At 41.7% G+C, this 22322-nt stretch overlaps 1 protein-coding gene across 1 annotated transcript; it reads right to left on the reverse strand.

Annotated features, from left to right (window-relative positions):
* Positions 1-2020: 2020 nt before the first annotated feature.
* Positions 2021-18595, reverse strand: LOC120042325 (zinc finger protein 850-like; the record flags this gene model as incomplete). The annotated part of the gene is made up of 3 exons (XM_038987138.1): positions 2021-3063; positions 12498-12756; positions 17759-18595. Coding segments are annotated over 3 exons (2139 nt in total), but the record flags the coding sequence as incomplete, so codon positions are not given.
* Positions 18596-22322: the final 3727 nt, after the last annotated feature.

The following is a 22322-nucleotide window of genomic DNA, read 5'->3' on the forward strand; positions in this document are numbered from 1 at the left end:
ATTTTCTGATTTATTCAGTCAAATAGACAGATAACTTTAAAATAAGCATTTAGCTCTATACTGCTCCTACGTGGTGTAACAATACATCATGTAGATGTATATAATGAACAGACTAGGTCTATACTGCTCCTACGTGGTGTAACAATACATCATGTAGATGTATATAATGAACAGACTAGGTCTATCCTGCTCCTACATGGTGTAACAATACATCATGTAGATGTACACTACCGTTCAAAAGTTTGGGGTCACTTAGAAATGTCCTTGTTTTTGAAAGAAAAGCAAATTTTTTGGTCCATTAAAATAACATCAAATTGATCAGAAATACAGCGTAGACATTGTTAATGTTGTAAACGACTATTGTAGCTGGAAACGGCTGATTTTTAATGCAATATCTACATTGGCGTACAGAGGCTCATTATCAGCAACCATCACTCCTGTGTTCCAATGGCACGTTGTGTTAGCTGATCCAAGTTTATCATTTTAAAAGGCTAATTGATCATTTGAAAACTCTTCTGCAATTATGTTAGCACAGCTGAAAACTGTGCTGATTAAAGAAGCAATAAAACTGGCCTTCTTTAGACTAGCTGAGTATCTGGAGCATCAGCATTTGTGGGTTCGATAACAGGCTCAAAATGGCCCGAAACAAAGACCTTTCTTCTGAAACTCGTCATTCTATTCTTGTTCTGAGAAATGAAAGCTATTCCATGTGAGAAATTGCCAAGAAACGGAAGATCTCGTACAACGCTGTGTACTACTCCCTTCACAGAACAGCGCAAACTGGCTCTAACCAGAATAGAAAGAGGAGTGGGAGGCCCCGGTGCACAACTGAGCAAGAGGACAAGTACATTAGTGTCCAGTTTGAGAAACAGACGCCTCACAAGTCCTCAACTGGCAGCTTCATTAAATAGTACCCGCAAAACACCAGTCTCAACGTCAACAGTGAAGAGGCGACTCCGGGATGCTGGCCTTCTAGGCAGAGTTCCTCTTTCCAGTGTCTGTGTTCTTTTGCCCATCTTAATCTTTTCTTTTTATTGGCCAGTCTGAGATATGGCTTTTTCTTTGCAACTCAAATGTAGCACATTTCAGACATGAATCCATGCAATGCGCTTTTCAGGGGAAAAAAAGTAATAATCATTATGAAAATAAAAACTTTAATATTTACAACACAACAAACATAAGAGGATTAAAACTATAGAATAATAAACTGAAAGACTAGTGAGCATTCTAAGGAAATGACATTGATTAAAATAGTAAGAATAGAATGTAATATCCAACCAGAAATATAAGCTTATTAGTAAACAATATAATTGTACCAAAAAATTGTCCGTTGGTTGAAAATGTTACATGAAATGTAAAATATTAAGTATCAAAACCAAATGTACACCCCTTTGTTAATATATATTGGCAATAATTAACTTAATTGTGAGGCATGGAATAATAAAACGTATCTTTTGTCAGGCTGGATGTTTGAATATATGAAGTGATTTGAGACATGCTTCTTCAGTAGTGGAATAAATACAATTGGCACTAGAATGTTGTAAAGAAATACTGTGTGTAAATACTGGAGTGATGTGACTGTCAATAAAATTGTTCATAGACCAATTTTTGATAGTCCATGTGTATAGGCTGCAAGTACGTTGAAATTAAGTTGTTTTAAAATCACAATGACCAGAAGAAGAGGTCTTTTCAACTTTCACTTTCAACCAAGACCATATTGGATGTCGGGTATGGTCTTCTTTTCAACGTCTTTTTAATGACATTGTGCTATTGTAAATAAGACTTTGTTCTTAACTGACTTGCCTAGTTAAATAAAGGTTACATTACTACAATTTTAAAAACATTGTACATTGTGATATTAATTAAAATACTCCTTCTGTGATGTTAAAACATTCTACATTGTGACATTATTTCATTGATATCATGAAACAACTCCTTCATGTATTTTCTGATGTTTTTAATCAGAGATCTTTTATCAGAGTAACTCTTCCCACATTGATTACAGCTATAAGGTTTCTCTCCTGTGTGTTCTCAGGTGTGTAGTCAGATGGCTAGATGAAACAAAATTCTTCCCACATTGATCACAGCTATAAGGTTTCTCTCCAGTGTGTATTCTCAGGTGTGCTACCAGGTTGCCTGCATGAGCAAAACACTTTCCACATTGATTACAGCTATATGGTTTCTCTCCTGTGTGTGTTCTCTGGTGAATAGTCAGATTGCTGGATGTAACAAAACTCTTCCCACATTGATTACAGCTATAAGGTTTCTCTCCTGTGTGTGTTCTCTGGTGAATAATCAGAATGCTAGATGTAGTAAAACTCTTCCCACATTGAGCACAGCCATGAGGTTTCTCTCCTGTGTGTGTTCTCTGGTGAATAGTCAGATTGCTAGATGTAGTAAAACTCTTCCCACATTGATCACAGCTATGAGGTTTCTCTCCAGTGTGAATTCTCTGGTGTGATTGTAATGTATATAATTTTGAAAAGGTCTTCCCACAGTCAGTGCAGCTATAAGGTTTCTCTCCTGTGTGTGTTCTCTGGTGAATAGTCAGATGGCTAGATGTAGTAAAACTCTTCCCACATTGATCACAGCTATGGGGTTTCTCTCCAGTGTGAATTCTCTGGTGTGATTGTAATGTATATAATTTTGAAAAGGTCTTCCCACAGTCAGAGCAGCTATAAGGTTTCTTTCCTGTGTGTGTTCTCTGGTGTGTTTTCAAGCTGCTTGGAGCATTAAAACTCTTCCCACATTGATCACAGCTATTACGTTTCTCTCCTGTATGGATTCTCTGATGTCTTTTGAGGTCTGCTGAAGAGGTTAATCTCTTCCCACAGTCAGAGCAGTGGTGAGATGTATCTCCAGTGTGAATTCTCTGGTGTACTTTTAGTGAATCTGATCTTGAGTAACTCTTCCCACAGTCAGAGCAGCGGTGAGATTTATTTAGTGTGGGTTTCCGTTGGTGTTTCTTGAGCTGTTCTGATGTGGAGAGATTCTTCTCTGCCTCGTCTGCATCATGAGGTTGTTGAGGCTCCCCAGAGGATCCACAATAGTCACCGCTCTCTCCTGTGTGAACAACAAAGTAAGACAGATGGTTAAAGGCCCACAACAGCAGAAATCCACTGTTTATTTTTAGCTAAAAGGTGATTCCCATGATGTTGTACAACAATTTCCGTTCTTAATGAATGTTTAAATGCTTTTTCAAACTTATTTGACAATCAGTGAACAACAGTCATATTTTGTCTTGTTTTTTTCCCCACTTTAGTTGTAAAGTTGATGTCTCGACTACGCTAATCCACCACCGCCGTAACATTAGTCAGCTAGCTATCTAGCTCAATTTGATTTTTTACTTCTGACACCAATGTAATTACCTCAATAGATCATGAATAAATGAATGTCCAGAACATAGGATCAAGCTCTTGAATCAAATGTCAGTAGTCTACACCAAACCAATCTGCAAAATACACACTCAACAAAAATCAAATATACTTGTCCAGGATGTGCGAGAGACAGAACAATGCAAGCATGGCATATATATAGAATATAGAATATCGTATAGAATATATATAGAATATAGAATATCGTATAGAATAAATATAGAATATAGAATATCTAGATGCATATACGTATATAGTCACCAATACAGGCCCCTTTCTGTATTTGCTCAAATTTGCCACACGAGGATGATGCGCATGCAATTTGGTTGCAGAAACTTCTCCCCGCTGAAGAAGATACCACTAGTCATGGATGTGGTATATCTACGTTGAGCAAAAAATGGTGAGTGACGATTGTAGTTTTCCACAATGTACACAAGGTATTCTGAATATTACCACACATTATCAGAGCAAGATCTGGATGCTACTCAAGGAAACTCACATTAAGTTCTGGTGTCTATTCACTAATTCACCACCATGGGGGAAAACTCAGGGGAGTTCTCATAGGCTGACAGCAAAAATAGCCTCCATTTACAGGTTGCTTATGAGTGCATTTCACATTACTTTTGGATTCAAATTGTAAGGCTCATTTGTCCTGCTTAATATAATGTTTGTGTCATCGTCGCAAATCAACCAATTTATACTTTTAAAAAAACAACAACATTTTAATCAATTTTAGAATAAGCCTGTAACGTAACAAAATGTGGAAAAAAGTCAAGGGCTCTGAATACTTTCCGAATGCACTGTATGTTACCGTGACACTTGTACACTGAATATGCAAAACATTGCTCTTTCCATGACATACACCGACCAGGTGAATCCAGGTGACTCAGCGAAGGGTAGGAGAAAGGTTAAGAGTTGATGTCTGCACCCCCCACTGACATCTAATTGGCATAATAAAACAATCAACCAATAAAAAGCTGTTTCAGCTGAGATTTGTTTTCCATCTCAATCCACCAATCATCGGTCTTCTCACATAAACATCTGTAGCGCCCGAACAGCCTAAACACTGATACCTCTGTGGAAAGGTAAGTCTCTCACAAAAACACATACAGTAACAAAAGTACAGTAGTCAAAAGTTTTGGACACACCAACTCATTGAAGGGTTAAAAAAAAAAAAAAAAAAAATCTACATTGTAGACATTGCTTGTTTTCATTGCTTTACTGGGAATGTTACATATGTTAACGTGGGCTATTTTTATCACTTTTCTGGGATGCTTGCTTGTTTTCCTTGCTTTACTGGGAAGCTTAACAGAAGTAGACATGCTCATGTTATTCATGTTAGTGCAGGTTGAGCTGCACACAGTGGACTTCCTACTCAGGCACACTACCTCAGTGCTAACAGTATAGATGGACTTCCTACTCAGGCACACTACCTCAGTGCTAACAGTATAGATGGACTTCCTACTCAGGCACACTACCTCAGTGCTAACAGTACATGGGCTATTTTTATCACTTTTCTGGGATGCTTGCTTGTTTTCATTGCTTTACTGGGAACACAGTGGACTTCCTACTGCCTCAGTGCTTTCAAGGGTTTTTCTTAATTTTTTAAACTATTTTCTACATTGTAGAATAATAGTGAAGACATCAAAACAATGAAATAACACGTATGGAATCATGTAATAAACAAACAAAAAAATGTTGAAACAAATCAAAATATGTTATATTTGAGATTCTTCAAAGTATTTCAATTATGCATTTTCAATGCATTTCAATTAACAGGTGAATTTCTTTCCTTCTTATTGCTTTTGAGACAATCAGTTGTGTTGTGACAAGGTAGGGTTGGTATACAGGACACAGCCCTATAAGACCAAGTCCATATCATAGCAAGAACACCTTAAATAACCTTAAATAAGCAAAGAGAAATGACTGTTCATCATTACTTTAAGACATGAAGATCAGTCAATCCGGAACATGTCAAGTTTCTTCAAGTACAGTCGCAAAACCATCAAGCGCTATGATGAAACTGTCTCTCATGAGGACCGCCACAGGAAAGGAAGACCCAGAGTTACCTCTGCTGCAGAGGATGAGTTCATTAGAGTTACCAGCCTCAGAAATTGCAGCTCAAATAAATGCATCACAGAGTTCAAATAACAGACACATCTCAACATCAACTGTTCAGAGGAGACTGCATGAATCAGGCCTTCATGTTCGAATTGCTGCAAAGAAACCACTACTAAAGGAGACCAATAATAAGAAGAGACTTGCTTGGGCCAAGAAACAAGATCAATGGACATTAGACCAGTGGAAATCTGTCCTTTGGACTGGAGTCCAAATTTGACATTTTTGGTGTCTTTGTGAGACGCAGAGAAGGTGAACGGATGACCACCACATGTCTGGTTCCCACCGTGAAGCATGGAGGAGGAGGTGTGATGGTGCTTTGCTGGTGACTGTCTGGGATTTATTTATTTATTTAGAATTCAAGGCACACTTAACCAGCATGGCTACCACAGCATTCTGCAGCGATACACCATGCCATCTGGTTTGCACTTAGTGGGACTACCATTTGTTATTCAAAAGGACAATGACCTAACACACCTCCAGGCTAGGTAAGGGCTATTTGACCAAGAAGGAGAGTGATGAGTGCTGCATCAGATGACCTGGCCTCCACAGTCACCCGACCTCAATCCAATTGAGATGGTTTGGGATGAGTTGGATGGCAGAGTGAAGGAAAAGCAGCCAACAAGTGCTCTGCATATGTGGGAACTCCTTAAAGACGGTTGGAAAAGCATTCCAGGTGAAGCTGGTTGAGAGAATGCCAAGAGAGTGCAAAGCTGTCATCAAGGCAGAGTGGCTACTTTGAAGAATAACACTAACACTTTGGTTACTACATGATTCCATATGTGTTATTTCATAGTTTTGATGTCTTCACTGTTATTCTACAACGTAGAAAATAGTAAAAATAGTAAAAAGAAAAGAAAAACTTGAGGCAATATGCCCTAGTAGGACGTCCACTGGGTGCAGTTCACCCTTCACTAACATAAATAACATGAGCATGTCTACTTCGCTAAGCATCCCAGTAAAGCAATTAAAACAATCAAGCATCCCATAAGTGCAAAAATAGCCCACGTTAACACATGTAGCTTAAAAAACAACAATCATTTGCTAGTAACAGTTGACATTCATATTCTGACTATCTCTGAAACTCACATAATACATTTGATGATACAGTGGCAGCAATACATGGTTATAACATCGACAGAATTGACAAAGGTGGAGATGTGGCTGTTTTATATTCATGTTAAATACCGTTGAAGTAACAGGTTCACCTGCCTCACCTAAAGCCCATTCTGATGGGAAGCTGCTATAGTCCACCAAGTGCTAACAGTCAGTATCTGGATAACATTTTTGAAATGCTTGATAATGTATGTGATATCAACAGAGAACTATATTTTCTGGGTTATTTAAATATTGACTGGCTTTCATCAAGCTGCCCACTCAAGAAAAAGCTCCAAACTGTAACTAGTAACTGCAACCTGGTTATCAATCAACCTACCAGCGTTGTTACAAACAGCACAATAATTAAATCATCAACATATATTGATCACATCGTTACTAATGCTGCAGAAATTTGTTTTAAAGCAGTGTCCAAATCCATCAGATGTAGTGATCACAATATAGTAGCCATGTCTAGGAAAACCACAGTTCCAAAGGCTGGGCCTAATGTTGTGTAAAATAGGTCATACAATACGTTTTGTAGTGACTCATATGTTGCTGATGTAAATAATATTTGCTGGTCTGTGGTGTGTAATGAGGAGCAACCAGACGCTGCACTTGACACATTTATGAAACTACTTATCCCAGTTACTAATAAGCATGCACCCATTAAGAAAATGACTGTAGAAACTGTTAAATCCCCGTGGATTGATGAGGAATTGAAAGATTGTATGGTTGAGAGGGATGAGGCAAAAGGAATGACAAAAAAGTCTGGCTGCACAACCGATTGGCAAACGTACTGCAAATTGGGAAATCATGTGACTAAACTGAATAATAAGAAGAAACTACACTATGAAACAAACATAAATGATATAAAGAATGATTGTAAAAAAGCTTTGGAGCACCTTAAATGAAATGTTGGGCAAAAAGGCAAACTCAGCTCCATCATTCATTGAATCAGATGGTTCATTAAATCACAAAACCCACTGATAGCGCCAATTACTTGAATCACTTTTTAATTGGCAAGATGAGCAAACTAAGGCTTGACATGCCAGCAATAAAAGCTGCCACTACACATCCAAGTATAACTGATCAAATTATGAAAGACAAGCATTGTCATTTTTTATTTCATAAACTGAGTGTTGGAAGAAGTGACAAAAATGATTGCTGTCTATAAACAATGACAAGCCACCGGGGTCTGACAACTTGGATGGGAAACTTACTGAGGATAATAGCGGACGATATTGCCACTCCTATTGGTCATATCTTCAATGTAAGCTTACTAGAAAGTGTGTGCCCTCAGGCCTGGAGGGAAGTGAAAGTCATTCCGCTACCCAAGAATAGTAAAGCCCTCTTTAGTGCCTCAAATAACCGACCTACACATACAATGCTATTTTACAGTGAACAAATTGACAACAGACTTTCAGCATGCTTATAGGGAAGGACATTCAACAAGCACAGCACTTACATAAATAACTGATGATTGGCTAAGAGAAATGTATTTTTTTGTTAGAATTCAGTGCGGCTTTTGACATTATCAATCATAGTCTGCTGCTGGAAAAACGTATGTGTTATGGCTTTACACCCCCTGCTATAATGTGGATAAAGAGTTACCTGTCTAACAGAACACAGAGGGTGTTCTAGAATGGAAGCCTCTCCAACATAATCCAAGTAGAGCCAGGAATTCCCCAGGGCAGCTGTCTAGTCCCCTTACTTTTTTCAATCTTTACTAACGACATGCCACTGGCTTTGAGTAAAGCCAGTGTGTCTATGTATGAGGATGACTCAACACTATACACATCAGCTACTACAGCGACTGAAATGACTGCAACACGTAACAAAGAGCTGCAGTTAGTTTCAGAATGGGTGGCAAGGAATAAGTTAGTCACAAATATTGTATTCACTAAACCCTAAACCTCAACTAAATCTTGTAATGAATAATGTGGAAATTGAGCAGGTTGATGTGACTAAACTGCTTGGAGTAACACTAGATTAACCCTGGACTGTAAACGGTCATGGTCAAAACATGTTGATAAAACAGTAGCTAAGATGGGGAGAAGTCTGTCCATAATAAAGTGTTTCTCTGCCTTCTTAACAGCAATATCAACAAAGCAGGTCCTTACGGGCACCTAGTTACCAATACATGTTGCTCAGTGTAGTCCAACGTCGAGGTCTAATTTACCTGTTAAACGCTGAATACATCATATGAAAAGTGTAACGTTATGACTATAACTACTGTTCCCTGAAGGAGGGAAACGAGGAACATACTATTAAATCTGCACCTCGCTGTAAGTCTCGCCTTCCACAGGTGACCATTCAATCCTTCAATTGAAACACTGCTCTTCACCAAGGAAAGGGAGGTGCGGCGCCAAGATGTTCTTCCTCGTTTACTTCGGGGCACAGTAGTTATAGTCCTAACATGTGACGTTCCGTTAGCCGACGTGAGAAAGAACTTTAACCCCTGTAAGTCTAAGCCGTTGGGGGGGCTAAACTGACATGGAATTGTTTTAAGATGGTCATACTATGGATTACTTAGGTTACTTATATTTAAGCAAATTTGCATCAATCGACTCTAATGGGTTAATGATATGATCATGCTCTCTTTAGCCGATGTGAGGAAGACCTTAAAACAGGTCAACATTCACAAGGCCGCAGGGCCAGGCCGCAGGGCCCAGGCCGCAGGGCCCAGGCCGCAGGGCCCAGGCCGCAGGGCCAGACACAAGGCCCAGGCCGCAGGGCCAGACACAAGGCCCAGGCCGCAGGGCCAGACACAAGGCCCAGGCCGCAGGGCCAGACGGATTACCAGAGCATGCGCTGACCAGCTGGCAAGTGTCTTCACTGACATTTTCAACGTCTCCCTGACCCAGTCTGTAATACCTACATGTTTCAAGCAAACCACCATAATCCCTGTGCACAAGAACACCAAGGTAACCGGTCTAAATGACTACCGCCCCCGTAGCGTCACATCTGTAGCTATGAAATGCTTTGAAAGGCTGGTCATGGCTCACATCAACACCATCATCCCAGAAACCCTAGACCCACTCCAATTCGCATTCCGACCCCAACAGATCCACAGATGACGCAATCTCTATTGCACTCCACACTGCCCTTTCCCACCTGGACAAAAGGAACACCTACGTGAGAATGCTGTTCATTGACTACAGCTCATCGCTCCACACCATAGTGCCCTCCAAGCTCATCACTATGCTAAGAACCCTGGGACTGAACACCTCCCTCTGCAACTGGATCCTGGACATCCTGACAGACTGCCCCCAGTGAGGGTTGGCAACAACACATCCACCACACTGACCCCTCAACACAGACCCCTCAGGGGCGTGCTTATCATGGACTACAGGAAACGGAGGGACAAACATGCCCACGTTCACATCGACTTGGCTGTAGTCGAGCCGGTCGAGAGCTTCAAGTTCCTCTGTGTTCACATCGACTTGGCTGTAGTCGAGCCGGTCGAGAGCTTCAAGTTCCTCTGTGTTCACATCGACTTGGCTGTAGTCGAGCCGGTCGAGAGCTTCAAGTTCCTCTGTGTTCACATCGACTTGGCTGTAGTCGAGCCGGTCGAGAGCTTCAAGTTCCTCTGTGTTCACATCGACTTGGCTGTAGTCGAGCCGGTCGAGAGCTTCAAGTTCCTCTGTGTTCACATCGACTTGGCTGTAGTCGAGCCGGTCGAGAGCTTCAAGTTCCTCTGTGTTCACATCGACTTGGCTGTAGTCGAGCCGGTCGAGAGCTTCAAGTTCCTCTGTGTTCACATCGACTTGGCTGTAGTCGAGCCGGTCGAGAGCTTCAAGTTCCTCTGTGTTCACATCGACTTGGCTGTAGTCGAGCCGGTCGAGAGCTTCAAGTTCCTCTGTGTTCACATCGACTTGGCTGTAGTCGAGCCGGTCGAGAGCTTCAAGTTCCTCTGTGTTCACATCGACTTGGCTGTAGTCGAGCCGGTCGAGAGCTTCAAGTTCCTCTGTGTTCACATCGACTTGGCTGTAGTCGAGCCGGTCGAGAGCTTCAAGTTCCTCTGCGTTTACATCACTGACCAATGATGGTCCAAACACACCAACACAGGTCGTGAAGAGGGCATGACAACGCCTCTTCAAATTCAGGAGCATGAAAAGATTTGGCATGGGCCCTCAGATCTCAAAAAGTTATACAGCTGCACCATTGAGAGCATCTTGACTGGCTGCATCACCGCCTGGTTTGGCAACTGCTTGGCATCTGACAGCAAGGTGCTATAGAGGGTGGTGCGTACTGCTAAGCACACCACTGGAGCCGAACTCCCTGCCACTCAGGGCCTCTATACCAGGCGGTGTCAGAGGAAGGCACTAAAAATTGTCAGACGCCAGCCACCCAAGTCATAGACTGTTCTCTCTAGGTCCAAAAGGCTCCTTAACGTTCCACTTCACAATAACAGCACTTACAGTTGACAGGGGCAGCTCTAGCAGTGCAGAAATTTTACGAACTGACTTGTTGGAAAGGTAGCATCCTATGACGGTGCCACGTTGAAAGTCACTGAGCTCTTCAGTAAGGCCATTCTACTGCCAATGTTGGGCTATGGAGATTGCATGGCTGTGTGCTCGATTTTATACACCAGTCAGCAACGGGTGTGGCTGAAATAGCCGAAACCACTCATTTGAAGGGGTGAACACATACATTTGTTTATTTAGTGTATTTGCAACTACTCGACAATTTTATCTTTTTTTTTTATTTTTTATCTCAGTCGACAAACAGCCTACTGACAAAACAATCGACCAGTCGACTAGAGTCAGTCCTAAAAAAATGGGGGGAAATTGGCTGAATATTATACAATGACTTATCAACAGCTCTAATAATTTGACCCCCAAATGAAATCTTCACTGGCAATTCTAGAATATACTATATAGACATCTGGTTAAACTATCATTATGACATCATGGATGAATTCTAGAATATACTATATATCCTAGAAACCTGGTTAAACTATCATTATGACATCATGGATGAATTCTAGAATATACTATATATCCTAGAAACCTGGTTAAACTATCATTATGACATCATAAGGAAATCTACACTGGCAGTTATAGAAAGACCCATATACTGTATAGCCATTGATTCTTGAAGAATATAACTTATAAATGCCTCATATGTTTCAACAGTATCACCCCATCCGAAACCAAAATAATATATATAATGCCACTGTTTGTAAACAAACACTGTATAGCTTCAAAAGTAGGTTACAACTGGATGGCCAGTCCTTGTATTCATAGTGTAGTGAATTCGAGGGGTAGCCCTGAGCTGAACTCAAACCTGGGTCCAGCGACTGTCAAGCCAACACCTTATATCTGTTACACCAAGATGTCTGAACTTCTTGACGAGGTTGCTAGGTTTTGGGTTACGGTTGCAACAATAGCTTTCTCTATGAATTTGAGAGTGGTTACATTTCTCCAGCCCTCCCCATCCCTCAGCTGTTTACCAAACCAAGTCTCTGGGCAGCCATTTTGTTTCTGTTTAAATCCTAGGTTGTCCCTTTAAAAAAGCCACGTCCATCAATTAACCAATCTGCAGTTGAAACAATAACAAAGCAGTCATTCCACCACTGTTTTGGTAATAAGAAGATGGGGCTGGAGAAATGTAACTACTCTCAAATTCAGAGACAGACCTATGGATACAAGGACTGACCATGCATGATATCAACATTATAGTTTTAACCATGTTGAGGCTATACAGCGTTGGTTTACATTGTTTCTAAACATTGGAGTAAAAAAGCTTATTCTGGGTTCTGAGGTATGTGTTATATTGTTCAAGAATCAATGTCTATAAATAAATTATTTAAAAGTCAAAATATGAATGTAGCAACAGCAGATTTCCCCTTTAACCCCCTGCAACAACTGCAATTTGTGCCTCTGTTTTTAAGACAGTACTTACTAGTGTTAATCAGGGACCGGTTTCTCAAAACCATCTTACTGCTATGTTCATCATTTGAACCATTGGACGCCTTAAGTTGCCTTTGGGAAACCGGGCCCAGATATCCAGTTTCCTCCTCCTCCTTTTTCGATGTGACAGTCATCTCCCCCTTCTCTTTAACTCCAAAAACTGCATCCTCCTCTGTCCCTTCCTCCTCTTCTTTTATTGTAACATCCTCCTTCTCTTTTACTCTGAACGCGTCTTCCTCTTCTTTAACTGAAACGTCTTTCTCTTCTTCTTTCAAGGTAACAGCCTCACCCTCTACTTGTTTTTGTATTGTAACAGCCTCCTCTTCCTCCTCCTCTTTCACGAGAGCTTCTTTCTCCGTCCAGCAGACCTCCTCTTCTGTAGCAGGAGAGTAGCTTAGTGAGCTCATGGTCGGGGATGTTAGCTAGCTAGGCTAATGCTAACTTAACAAGTCCGCTAGCTGACCAATAACCACAACACCGTAATGTGAAATTAAATGGAATAACTTACTAACGTTAGACGACAGAAACTGGTTTAAAACACAGTGGCTAATATACACGAAAGCGTCTAAAGAGCTTTATTGGTTCGGCTATTTTGTCTAGCAAGCTACGGAGGTGGCTGACTGCCTGTTGCTGCTGTTGAAAGAAGCGTCCCGTCCACTAGATTATACGTCACACTATTAGCATAACCTAAAAGCCCCAGACGGCCATCTGTTGACTGGAGTGGGTAACGCAATTGAGAGAAAATAATATTTTATTTTCAGACAAAAAGTTGAACGGTAGGAAGTTTTTACTCACCAATGTAGCAAAACAGTGTAGTTTTAAAGACGTAATAATGTAGTTGTAGTCACGACCTGATTACCTATATGTACAAACATAGTTATGTTTTTGGGTTATTATATATTTATGAATTTATTTCCGGGTATATTCTAAACTACCCACAATGCACTATTTCTCAACATCAAATTGATCTACTCTGTTCTACCAAGTTCGTATGCTAGCTCAAGCTGGCTAACGTTAGCCACACCTCTTTTCACGGACTGAGTTGCCAAAGATTTTTTATAACTAACCCAAGATAGACCAGAGCCTATCGTTTCCAATGGGAGCAAATTAATCAGAGTGGACAGAGGTGGGGTGGGCAGAGCCAAGCAGGAGCTAGCGAGATCCTATTGGCGCGTTTTGGCATTTATTTGCATATTTACATTAGGGAACGCCTACTATGTGACGTGCGTATTTTTTATTTACATTTTGGCAAAGGGTAAAGTCTACAAAACGTAGCACACTGTTTGTTACAGATTTTAGTTATGGAAACCACAAACTGTATTGAGATCAAAGGTTTCATCAATGAGAAAATGAGCTACTTCTTCTCCCACTGAGCTTCCTCTCATCACCATATTTGGTAGTGAAACGCCAACTGGATGCTTCAGATTCATACATCAGGTGAAAATATCTGGCTCATCTATTAGGGTAATTATTAACTATTTAGATAGGTTTAGGTTTACATAATTAAATATTTAGATAGGTTTAGGTTTACATAATTAACTATTTAGATAGGTTTAGGTTCACATAATTAACTATTTAGATAGGTTTAGGTTTACATAATTAACTATTTAGATAGGTTTAGGTTTACATAATTAACTATTTAGAGGTTTAGGTTTACATAATTAACTATTTAGAAATGTTTATGTTTACATAATTAACAATTTAGATATGTTTAGGTTCACATAATTAGCTTTCTTTTTTCACACAGCTCAGTCCTAAATCCAGCCAGTTGAAAACTCCAAAAAGTCTCCAGTGAAAGTTGCACCCCTGCAAATAGCACCTGCCTTTTTCTGAGAGCAGCATTTCTTTATCAACTGGAAGCAATGAGCCCAATCAGTCCTCCATGACGACACAATCATAAACAACAGAGTATGCTAATAAGTCCTTAGTTTTAGCTTTATGCTCAGGTAAAACAAATTTATACTTCATAATTCCAAGTCATATTCCTGAAGACTGGAAATATGACAAGACAATTTTATCTTTTAGGCCGAAAGATATAACCTAATCGTTTTATTATTTGTAGTAGAAAGCAATGGGTTAGAAGAAGCCTACATAAAACTCATAGTTAAACACAACATCCATTTATGGCCAGCTATGTAACCTCTAACATTGATTTATCCTGCAATATATGTTACAATTGGTAATATTACATGTGTCTTCTTCTAATGCCTCTGAAGCCGGTTGATGTTTATTGTGATGAGTCTTGTCCTGGAGGTTGATGTTTATTGTGATGAGTCTTGTCCTGGAGGCAGAACTGACAGATTTCCGCAAGACGGACCAGCTGCAGTCAAAATGTGCTCTATTGTAAAAATGTATGAAAAAACTAATGTAAGGTTAGGATTAGGCATTAGGGGTAGCAGTGTGGTTAAGGTTAGGATTAGCAGTGTGGTTAAGGTTAGGATTAGGAGTGTAGTTAAGTTTAGGATTAGGCATTAGGGTTAGCAGTGTAGTTAAGGTTAGGATTAGGCATTAGGGTTAGCAGTGTGGTTAAGGTTAGGGTTAGCAGTATGGTTAAGGTTAGGGTTAGCAGTATGGTTAAGGTAATTTAATGTTAGGGTTAGCAGTGTGGTTAAGGTTAGGTTTCAAAATAGGTTTTTTGGTACTAACCTGTGCTCTTCAGGGGAGGATAATCTAAAAGTAATCAGATTACTTACTGATTACAATTCTGGATAACTAGTAACTGTATATTTAGAAAGTAACCTACCCAACCCTGGATACAGTATATAGGTCTCTCCATGGGTGGGAGATGGACATTTAAGATGATCAACACTCTCTTTATATTACTGACTTATTGACTGACTGATCCATTCATCCTTCCATCCCTCCTCAGCCTTCCTCTCCTCTGAGGACCAGTGAGGGTTAGCAGTGTGGTTAAGGTTTGGATTAGGCATTAGGGATAGCAGTGTGGTTAAGGTTAGGATTAGGCATTAGGGTTAGCAGTGTGGTTAAGGTTAGGGTTAGGCATTAGGGTTAGCAGTATGGTTAAGGTTAGGGTTAGGCATTAGGGTTAGCAGTATGGTTAAGGTAAGGCATTAGGGTTAGCAGTGTGGTAAAGGTTAGGGTTATTTAAGGTAAGGGTTAGTTAGGCATTAGGGTTAGCAGTGTGGTTAAGGTTAGGGTTAGGCATTAGGGTTAGCAGTATGGTTAAGGTAAGGCATTAGGGTTAGCAGTGTGGTAAAGGTTAGGGTTATTTAAGGTAAGGGTTAGTTAGGCATTAGGGTTAGCAGTGTGGTTAAGGTTATAGATTTAATGACTGTGGTACTAACTTGAACCTCTTGAGGAGAAAGTAATCAGATTACATTAGTGAGTTTGGGGAATCCAACAGTGACGTTACTGATGACACTTTTAGACAGGTAACTAGTAACTAACAGATTACATTTAGAAAGTAACCTACCCAACCCTGGATACAGTATATAGGTCTCTCCATGGGTGGGAGATGGACATTTAAGATGATCAACTCTCTCTTTATATTACTGACTTGTTGACTGATTGATCCATTCATCCTTCCATCCCTCCTCAGCCTTCCTCTCCTCTGAGGACCCAGTGAGGGTGGAGCTCAGTCAGAGAGCTGTTGAGGGACTGGTTAGGAAGAACACTTCTACAGCCAGAGGTGAGAGGTCACACATGGTTTAGATGGTAAATATTTATGTCCCCTTAGTGGTTCATCACGTCAGAAAAAAGGAATATGTTCCATCATCCATGTTTATTTACATTAGTGCAAATTGTCCACAGATATTGGTGTAATTTCTCACCCCTTTTGGCTGTATGAAAGTTAATTTCCCCCCAGGCACACAGTTGTTCTTTGCTCTTATGAAGGTAATTTGTGTCAAATGTACTTTTCCCCACTCATTCGCCCCATCTCTTTACATTGCTTATGCATATTCAGTGGCCTGACTGATTGGACAAAACCGAGCGTAGATTGGACGTCGGGCAGAGGCATTGAATAATAAAAACTGTATCTTTTGTCAGGCCGAACGTTTGAAATATGAGGTGATCTGAGTCATGCTTCTTCAGTAGTGGAATAAAGACAATTAGCACTTGAATGATGTAAATAAAAACTGTGTGTAAAAGCTGGAGTGATGTATGATTGTTAATAAAACTGTTCATAGACCATTTTTTTTATACTACCTCCATGCTGCAAGTACGTTGAAACTAAGTTGTTTTCAAGTCGTCGAAACAACGACCTGAAAAATACGTACTTTCAAATAAATGTCAACTTCAACCAAAACCGAATTTAGATTGGATGTCAGAATAGTCTTTGCTAGGTGGGATAGCCCCAATGTCAAAACACAGTTTTAACCGAATCTGAATCAATAACCAATTTCCAGAAACAACAAGAGGCAATACATCACTGATATCTATTAGGGGAGAACTCAGAATGTACATGCTGTTGAAGCTAACACAACTAAAAAACACATGGAAATGGGAGATATCTTTTACCTCACTGGTTAGAGGACAACCTGCAGAAGACAGTCAGCTACATTTTGGAGTGATGCATTTACATTTAGGGGTCGCTAAACAAAGGAACGCAACACTTATTTGTCATCACTCATCGATATCATGTTGAAATCAATTGTGCGAGAGGAGGGAGATGAGGTTGCACGTCCTGTTAACACAGCTAAACAAACCACACAGAATCTGGGAATAATGTGTGCATCAATGGTTAGAGGACAATTTGTAGAAAACAGCTCGCTACATTTTGAAGTGTTGCATTTTGATTCAAGTGGGTCACCGACGAGGTAAGTCTAACACAACACTTGATGTTAATCACATAAATAGTACTCTTCCAATTCAGAGCCTGGATTTCCCCCCTGAGGCTAATATCCATATCATGTTGAAATCAATAGAACAGGGGACAAACATTTAGGGTTCTACATTGTGACATCATTAAAATACTCCTCCTACAATGTTAAAACATTCTACATTGTGACATCATTAAAATACTCCTACTACAATGGTAAAACATTCTACATTGTGACATCATTAAAATACTCCTACTACAATGGTAAAACATTCTACATTGTGACATCATTAAAATACTCCTACTACAATGGTAAAACATTCTACATTGTGACATCATTAAAATACTCCTACTACAATGTTAAAACATTCTACATTGTGATACCATTAAAATACTCCTACTACAATGTTAAAACATTCTACATTGTGACATTATTTCATTGATATCATGAAACAACTCCTTCATGTATGTACTTTCTGATGTTTTATCATTGCTCTTTTACCAGAGTAACTCTTGCCACATTGATCACAGCTATAAGGTTTCTCTCCTGTGTGAGTTCTCCGGTGTGCTATCAGGATATTTGCCTGAGTGAAACTTTTCCCACATTGAGTGCAGCTAAAAGGTTTCTCTCCAGTGTGTATTCTCTGGTGCATAGTCAGACAGCTAGATGTAACAAAACTCTTGCCACATTGATCACAGCTATAAGGTTTCTCTCCTGTGTGTGTTCTCAAATGTACCATCAGGTTGCTTGAGTGAGTAAACCTCTTCTCACATTGACTACAGCTATAAGGTTTCTCTCCTGTGTGTGTTCTCTCGTGAATAGTCAGCTGGCTAGATGAAGCAAAACTTTTCCCACATTGACTACAGCTATAAGGTCTATCTCCTGTGTGTGTTCTCTGATGTGTTTTTAGGCTGCTTGGAACATTAAAACTCTTCCCACATTGAACACAGCTATAAGGTTTCTCTCCAGTGTGTATTCTCTGGTGTATAGTCAGACTGCTAGATGTAACAAAACTCTTCCCACATTGATCACAGCGATATGGTTTCTCTCCTGTGTGTGTTTTCTGGTGTGCTTTCAGGCTGCTTGTAACACTAAAACTCTTCCCACATTGATCACAGCTATTAAGTTTCTCTCCTGTATGGATTCTCTGATGTCTTTTGAGGTCTGCTGAAGAGGGGAATCTCTTCCCACAGTCAGAGCAGTGGTGAGATTTCTTCCCGGTGGGTCTCCGTTGGTGTTTGAGGTGTTCTGATGTGGAGATACTCTTCTCTGCCTCCTCAGCTTCATGTTGTTGAGGCTCCCCAGAGGATCCACAATAGTCACGTCTCTCTCCTGTAGACTCCCCAGAGGATCCACAATAGTCCCGTCTCTCTCCTGTGTGAACAACAAAGTCAGACAGATGGTTAAAGGCCCACAACAGCAGAAATCCACTGTTTATTTTAACTAAAAGGTGATGCCCATGATGTTGTGTCCAAACTTATTTAACAATTGTCTTGAAACAGAAGTGAAATTGAGCATCCTTGAGCGACCAGCTCTTGGAAGAGTCTTTGTGGTTCTAAACTGGCTTCATATAAAGAATGATGGAGGCCACTGTGTTCTTGGGGACCTTCAATGTTGCAGAAATGTTTTGGTACTTTTGCCCAGATCTGTGCCTCGACACAATCCTGTCTCAGAGTTTTACGGACAATTCCTTCCACCTCGTGGCTTGGTTTTTGCTTTGACATGCACTGTCAACGGTGGGACCTTATATAGACAGATGTGTGCCTTTCCAAATCATGTCCAATCAATTGAATATACCACAGGTGGACTCCAATCAAGTTGTAGAAAAATCTTAAGGATGATCAATAGAAACAGGATGCACCTGAGCTCAATTTCGAGTCTCATAGCAGCTGTCTTCTGCCAGGTGCTTGGGTGTTCCCTCCATGGTTGTGGATGTCACTCCAGCTACATCTCCCTGTCCTAGTCAATCAACTGACTGGTCCTCCGCTGCCCCCTCCTCTTGGCTGTGCCCTCTGAATCAGAGCTCTGTTCCTTTGGCTGTTGTGTCCTGCACACAGCCGGCGTCTCAGCAGCCCTTTTCTCAGGTGAGTTCTGTGGCTCTGGCCTCGCAATCAGCTTCGAGACATGGCAGTGGCCGGATCATTCTGGCGATTATGATAAGGAGTTCATATATCTGTACCTGGGGCAAAGACTTTGTGTTTTCCTGGGGTCAAAGTTCAGGACATCTCCAGGGTGCTTCCCGAGGTCAGTCACCGGGGGGAGGGGGCTGATACTGTCATGGTTCATGGTCCCTGTGCCCAAGAACACCAAGGTAACCGGTCTAAATGACTACCACCCCGTAGCGTCACATCTGTAGCTATGCAATGCTTTGAAAGGCTGGTCATGGATCACATCAACACCATTATCCCAGAAACCCTAGACCCACTCCAATTTGCATATCGCACCAACAGATCCACAGATGATGCAATCTCTATTGCACTCCACACTGCCCTTTCCCACCTGGACAAAAGGAATACCTATGTGAGAATGCTATTCACTGACTACAGCTCAGCGTTCAACACCATAGTGCCCTCAAAGCTTATCACTAAGCTAAGGACCCTGGGGGAGATGGGGTTATCGGATGGCTCTCTGGGATTGGATGGTTTGTGACCTGGCGGTTGGGAGCTTGGGCCGGTGGCCAATAGGAGCTTGGTGAGAGATCTGTCGACGTTCCCTTGGGCGGGGCGCTTGACCCTGGTCGCTCTGGACGGGAGTCTGCAAGATGACTAAATGTAATGTAAATGTTGAGCGGCTTGTTTTAATATTTATTTATTTTTTAAACACATCCGCCATATTGATCCTCAACACGGGAGCTCAGTCCCGTCCTCTACTTCCTGTTCATCCACAACTGCCTGGCCGCGCAACACTCCAACACCATCATTAAGTTGGCCGACAACACGACGGTGGTAGGCCTGATCACCGATGACGATGAGACAGACTATAGGGAGGAGGTCAGAGACCTGGCAGTGTGGTGCCAGGATAACAACCTCTTCCTCAACGTGGGCAAAGGAGCTGATCGTGGACTACAGGAAACGGAGGGCCGAACATGCCCCCATTCACATTGACAAAACACACCAAGACAGTCATGAAGAGGGCACAATAAAGCCTATCCGGGAGACTGAAAAGATTTGGCATGGGTCCTCAGATCCTCAAAAGGTTTTACAGCTGCACCATTGAGAGCATCCTGAATGGTTGCATCACTGCCTGGTATGGCAACTGCTCGGACTCCAACCGCAAGGCACTACAGAGGGTAGTGCGTACGTCCCAGTACATCACCGGGGCCAAGCTTCCTGCCATTCAGGACCTCTACACCAGGCGGTGTCAAAGGAAGGTCCTAAAAATTGTCAAAGACCAAGTGCCAAGTCTAGGTCCAAGAGGCTTCTAAATAGCTTCTACCCACAAGCCATAAGATTCCTGAACATCCAATCAAATGGCTACCCAGACTATATGCATTGCCCCCCCTCTTCTACGCTGCAGCTACTCTCTGTTATTGTCTATGCATAGCCACTTTAATAACTCTACCTACATGTACATATTACCTCAACTAACCGGTACCCACGCACATTGACTCTGTACCGGTACCCCCCCTGTATATAGTCTCGCTATTGCTATTTACTGCTGCTCTTTAATTATTTGTTATTCTTATCTCTTACTTTTTTAGGTATTTTCTTAAAACTGCTTTGTTGGTTAAGGGCTTGTAAGTAAGCATTTCACTGTAAGGTCTACTACACCTGTTGTATTCAGCATTTCACTGTAAGGTCTACACCTGTTGTATTCGGCATTTCACTGTAAGGTCTACACCTGTTGTATTCAGCATTTCACTGTAAGGTCTACTACACCTGTTGTATTCAGCATTTCACTGTAAGGTCTACACCTGTTGTATTCAGCATTTCACTGTAAGGTCTACTACACCTGTTGTATTCAGCATTTCACTGTAAGGTCTACACCTGTTGTATTCAGCATTTCACTGTAAGGTCTACTACACCTGTTGTATTCGGCAACGTGACAAATACAATTAGCTGTTGATTTGATTAGTGGAGCGGGTCGAGTGCTGCATGTTCCTCATTGTCCATGAAGACACCTCCCCCTTTAGGGTGTGGTCCAAACACACCAACACAGTGAAGACACCTCCCCCTTTAGGGTGTGGTGAAGACACGCCTCCTCCCCCTTTAGGGTGTGGTCCAAACACACCAACACAGTGAAGACACGCCTCCTCCCCCTTTAGGGTGTGGTGAAGACACGCCTCCTCCCCATTTAGGGTGTGGTGAAGACACGCCTCCTCCTCCTTTAGGGTGTGGTGAAGACACAGCCTCCTCCTCCTTTAGGGTGTGGTGAAGACACAGCCTCCTCCCCCTTTAGGGTGTGGTGAAGACACGCCTCCTCCCCATTTAGGGTGTGGTGAAGACACGCCTCCTCCCCATTTAGGGTGTGGTGAAGACACGCCTCCTCCCCATTTAGGGTGTGGTGAAGACACGCCTCCTCCCCCTTTAGGGTGTGGTGAAGACACAGCCTCCTCCCCCTTTAGGGTGTGGTGAAGACACAGCCTCCTCCCCCTTTAGGGTGTGGTGAAGACACGCCTCCTCCCCATTTAGGGTGTGGTGAAGACACGCCTCCTCCCCATTTAGGGTGTGGTGAAGACACGCCTCCTCCCCATTTAGGGTGTGGTGAAGACACGCCTCCTCCCCCTTTAGGGTGTGGTGAAGACACAGCCTCCTCCCCCTTTAGGATTTATCATTGGCCCTCAGATCCTCAAAAAGGTTCTACAGGTGCCCCATTGAAATGGTGGAAAGTTTTAAGTTCCTCAGCGTACACATCACGGACAAACTGAAATGATACACCGACACAGACAGTATGACACCACCTCAGGAGGCTGAAGAAATTTGGCTTCACACCAAAAACCTCACTAACTTATACAGATGCACAATTGAGAGCATCCTGTCGGGCTGTATCACCGCCTGGTACGGCAACTGCACCGCCCGCAACCGTAAGGCTCTCCA

Source organism: Salvelinus namaycush, unplaced genomic scaffold, assembly GCF_016432855.1.
Source record: "Salvelinus namaycush isolate Seneca unplaced genomic scaffold, SaNama_1.0 Scaffold654, whole genome shotgun sequence".
Taxonomy (NCBI): domain Eukaryota; kingdom Metazoa; phylum Chordata; class Actinopteri; order Salmoniformes; family Salmonidae; genus Salvelinus; species Salvelinus namaycush.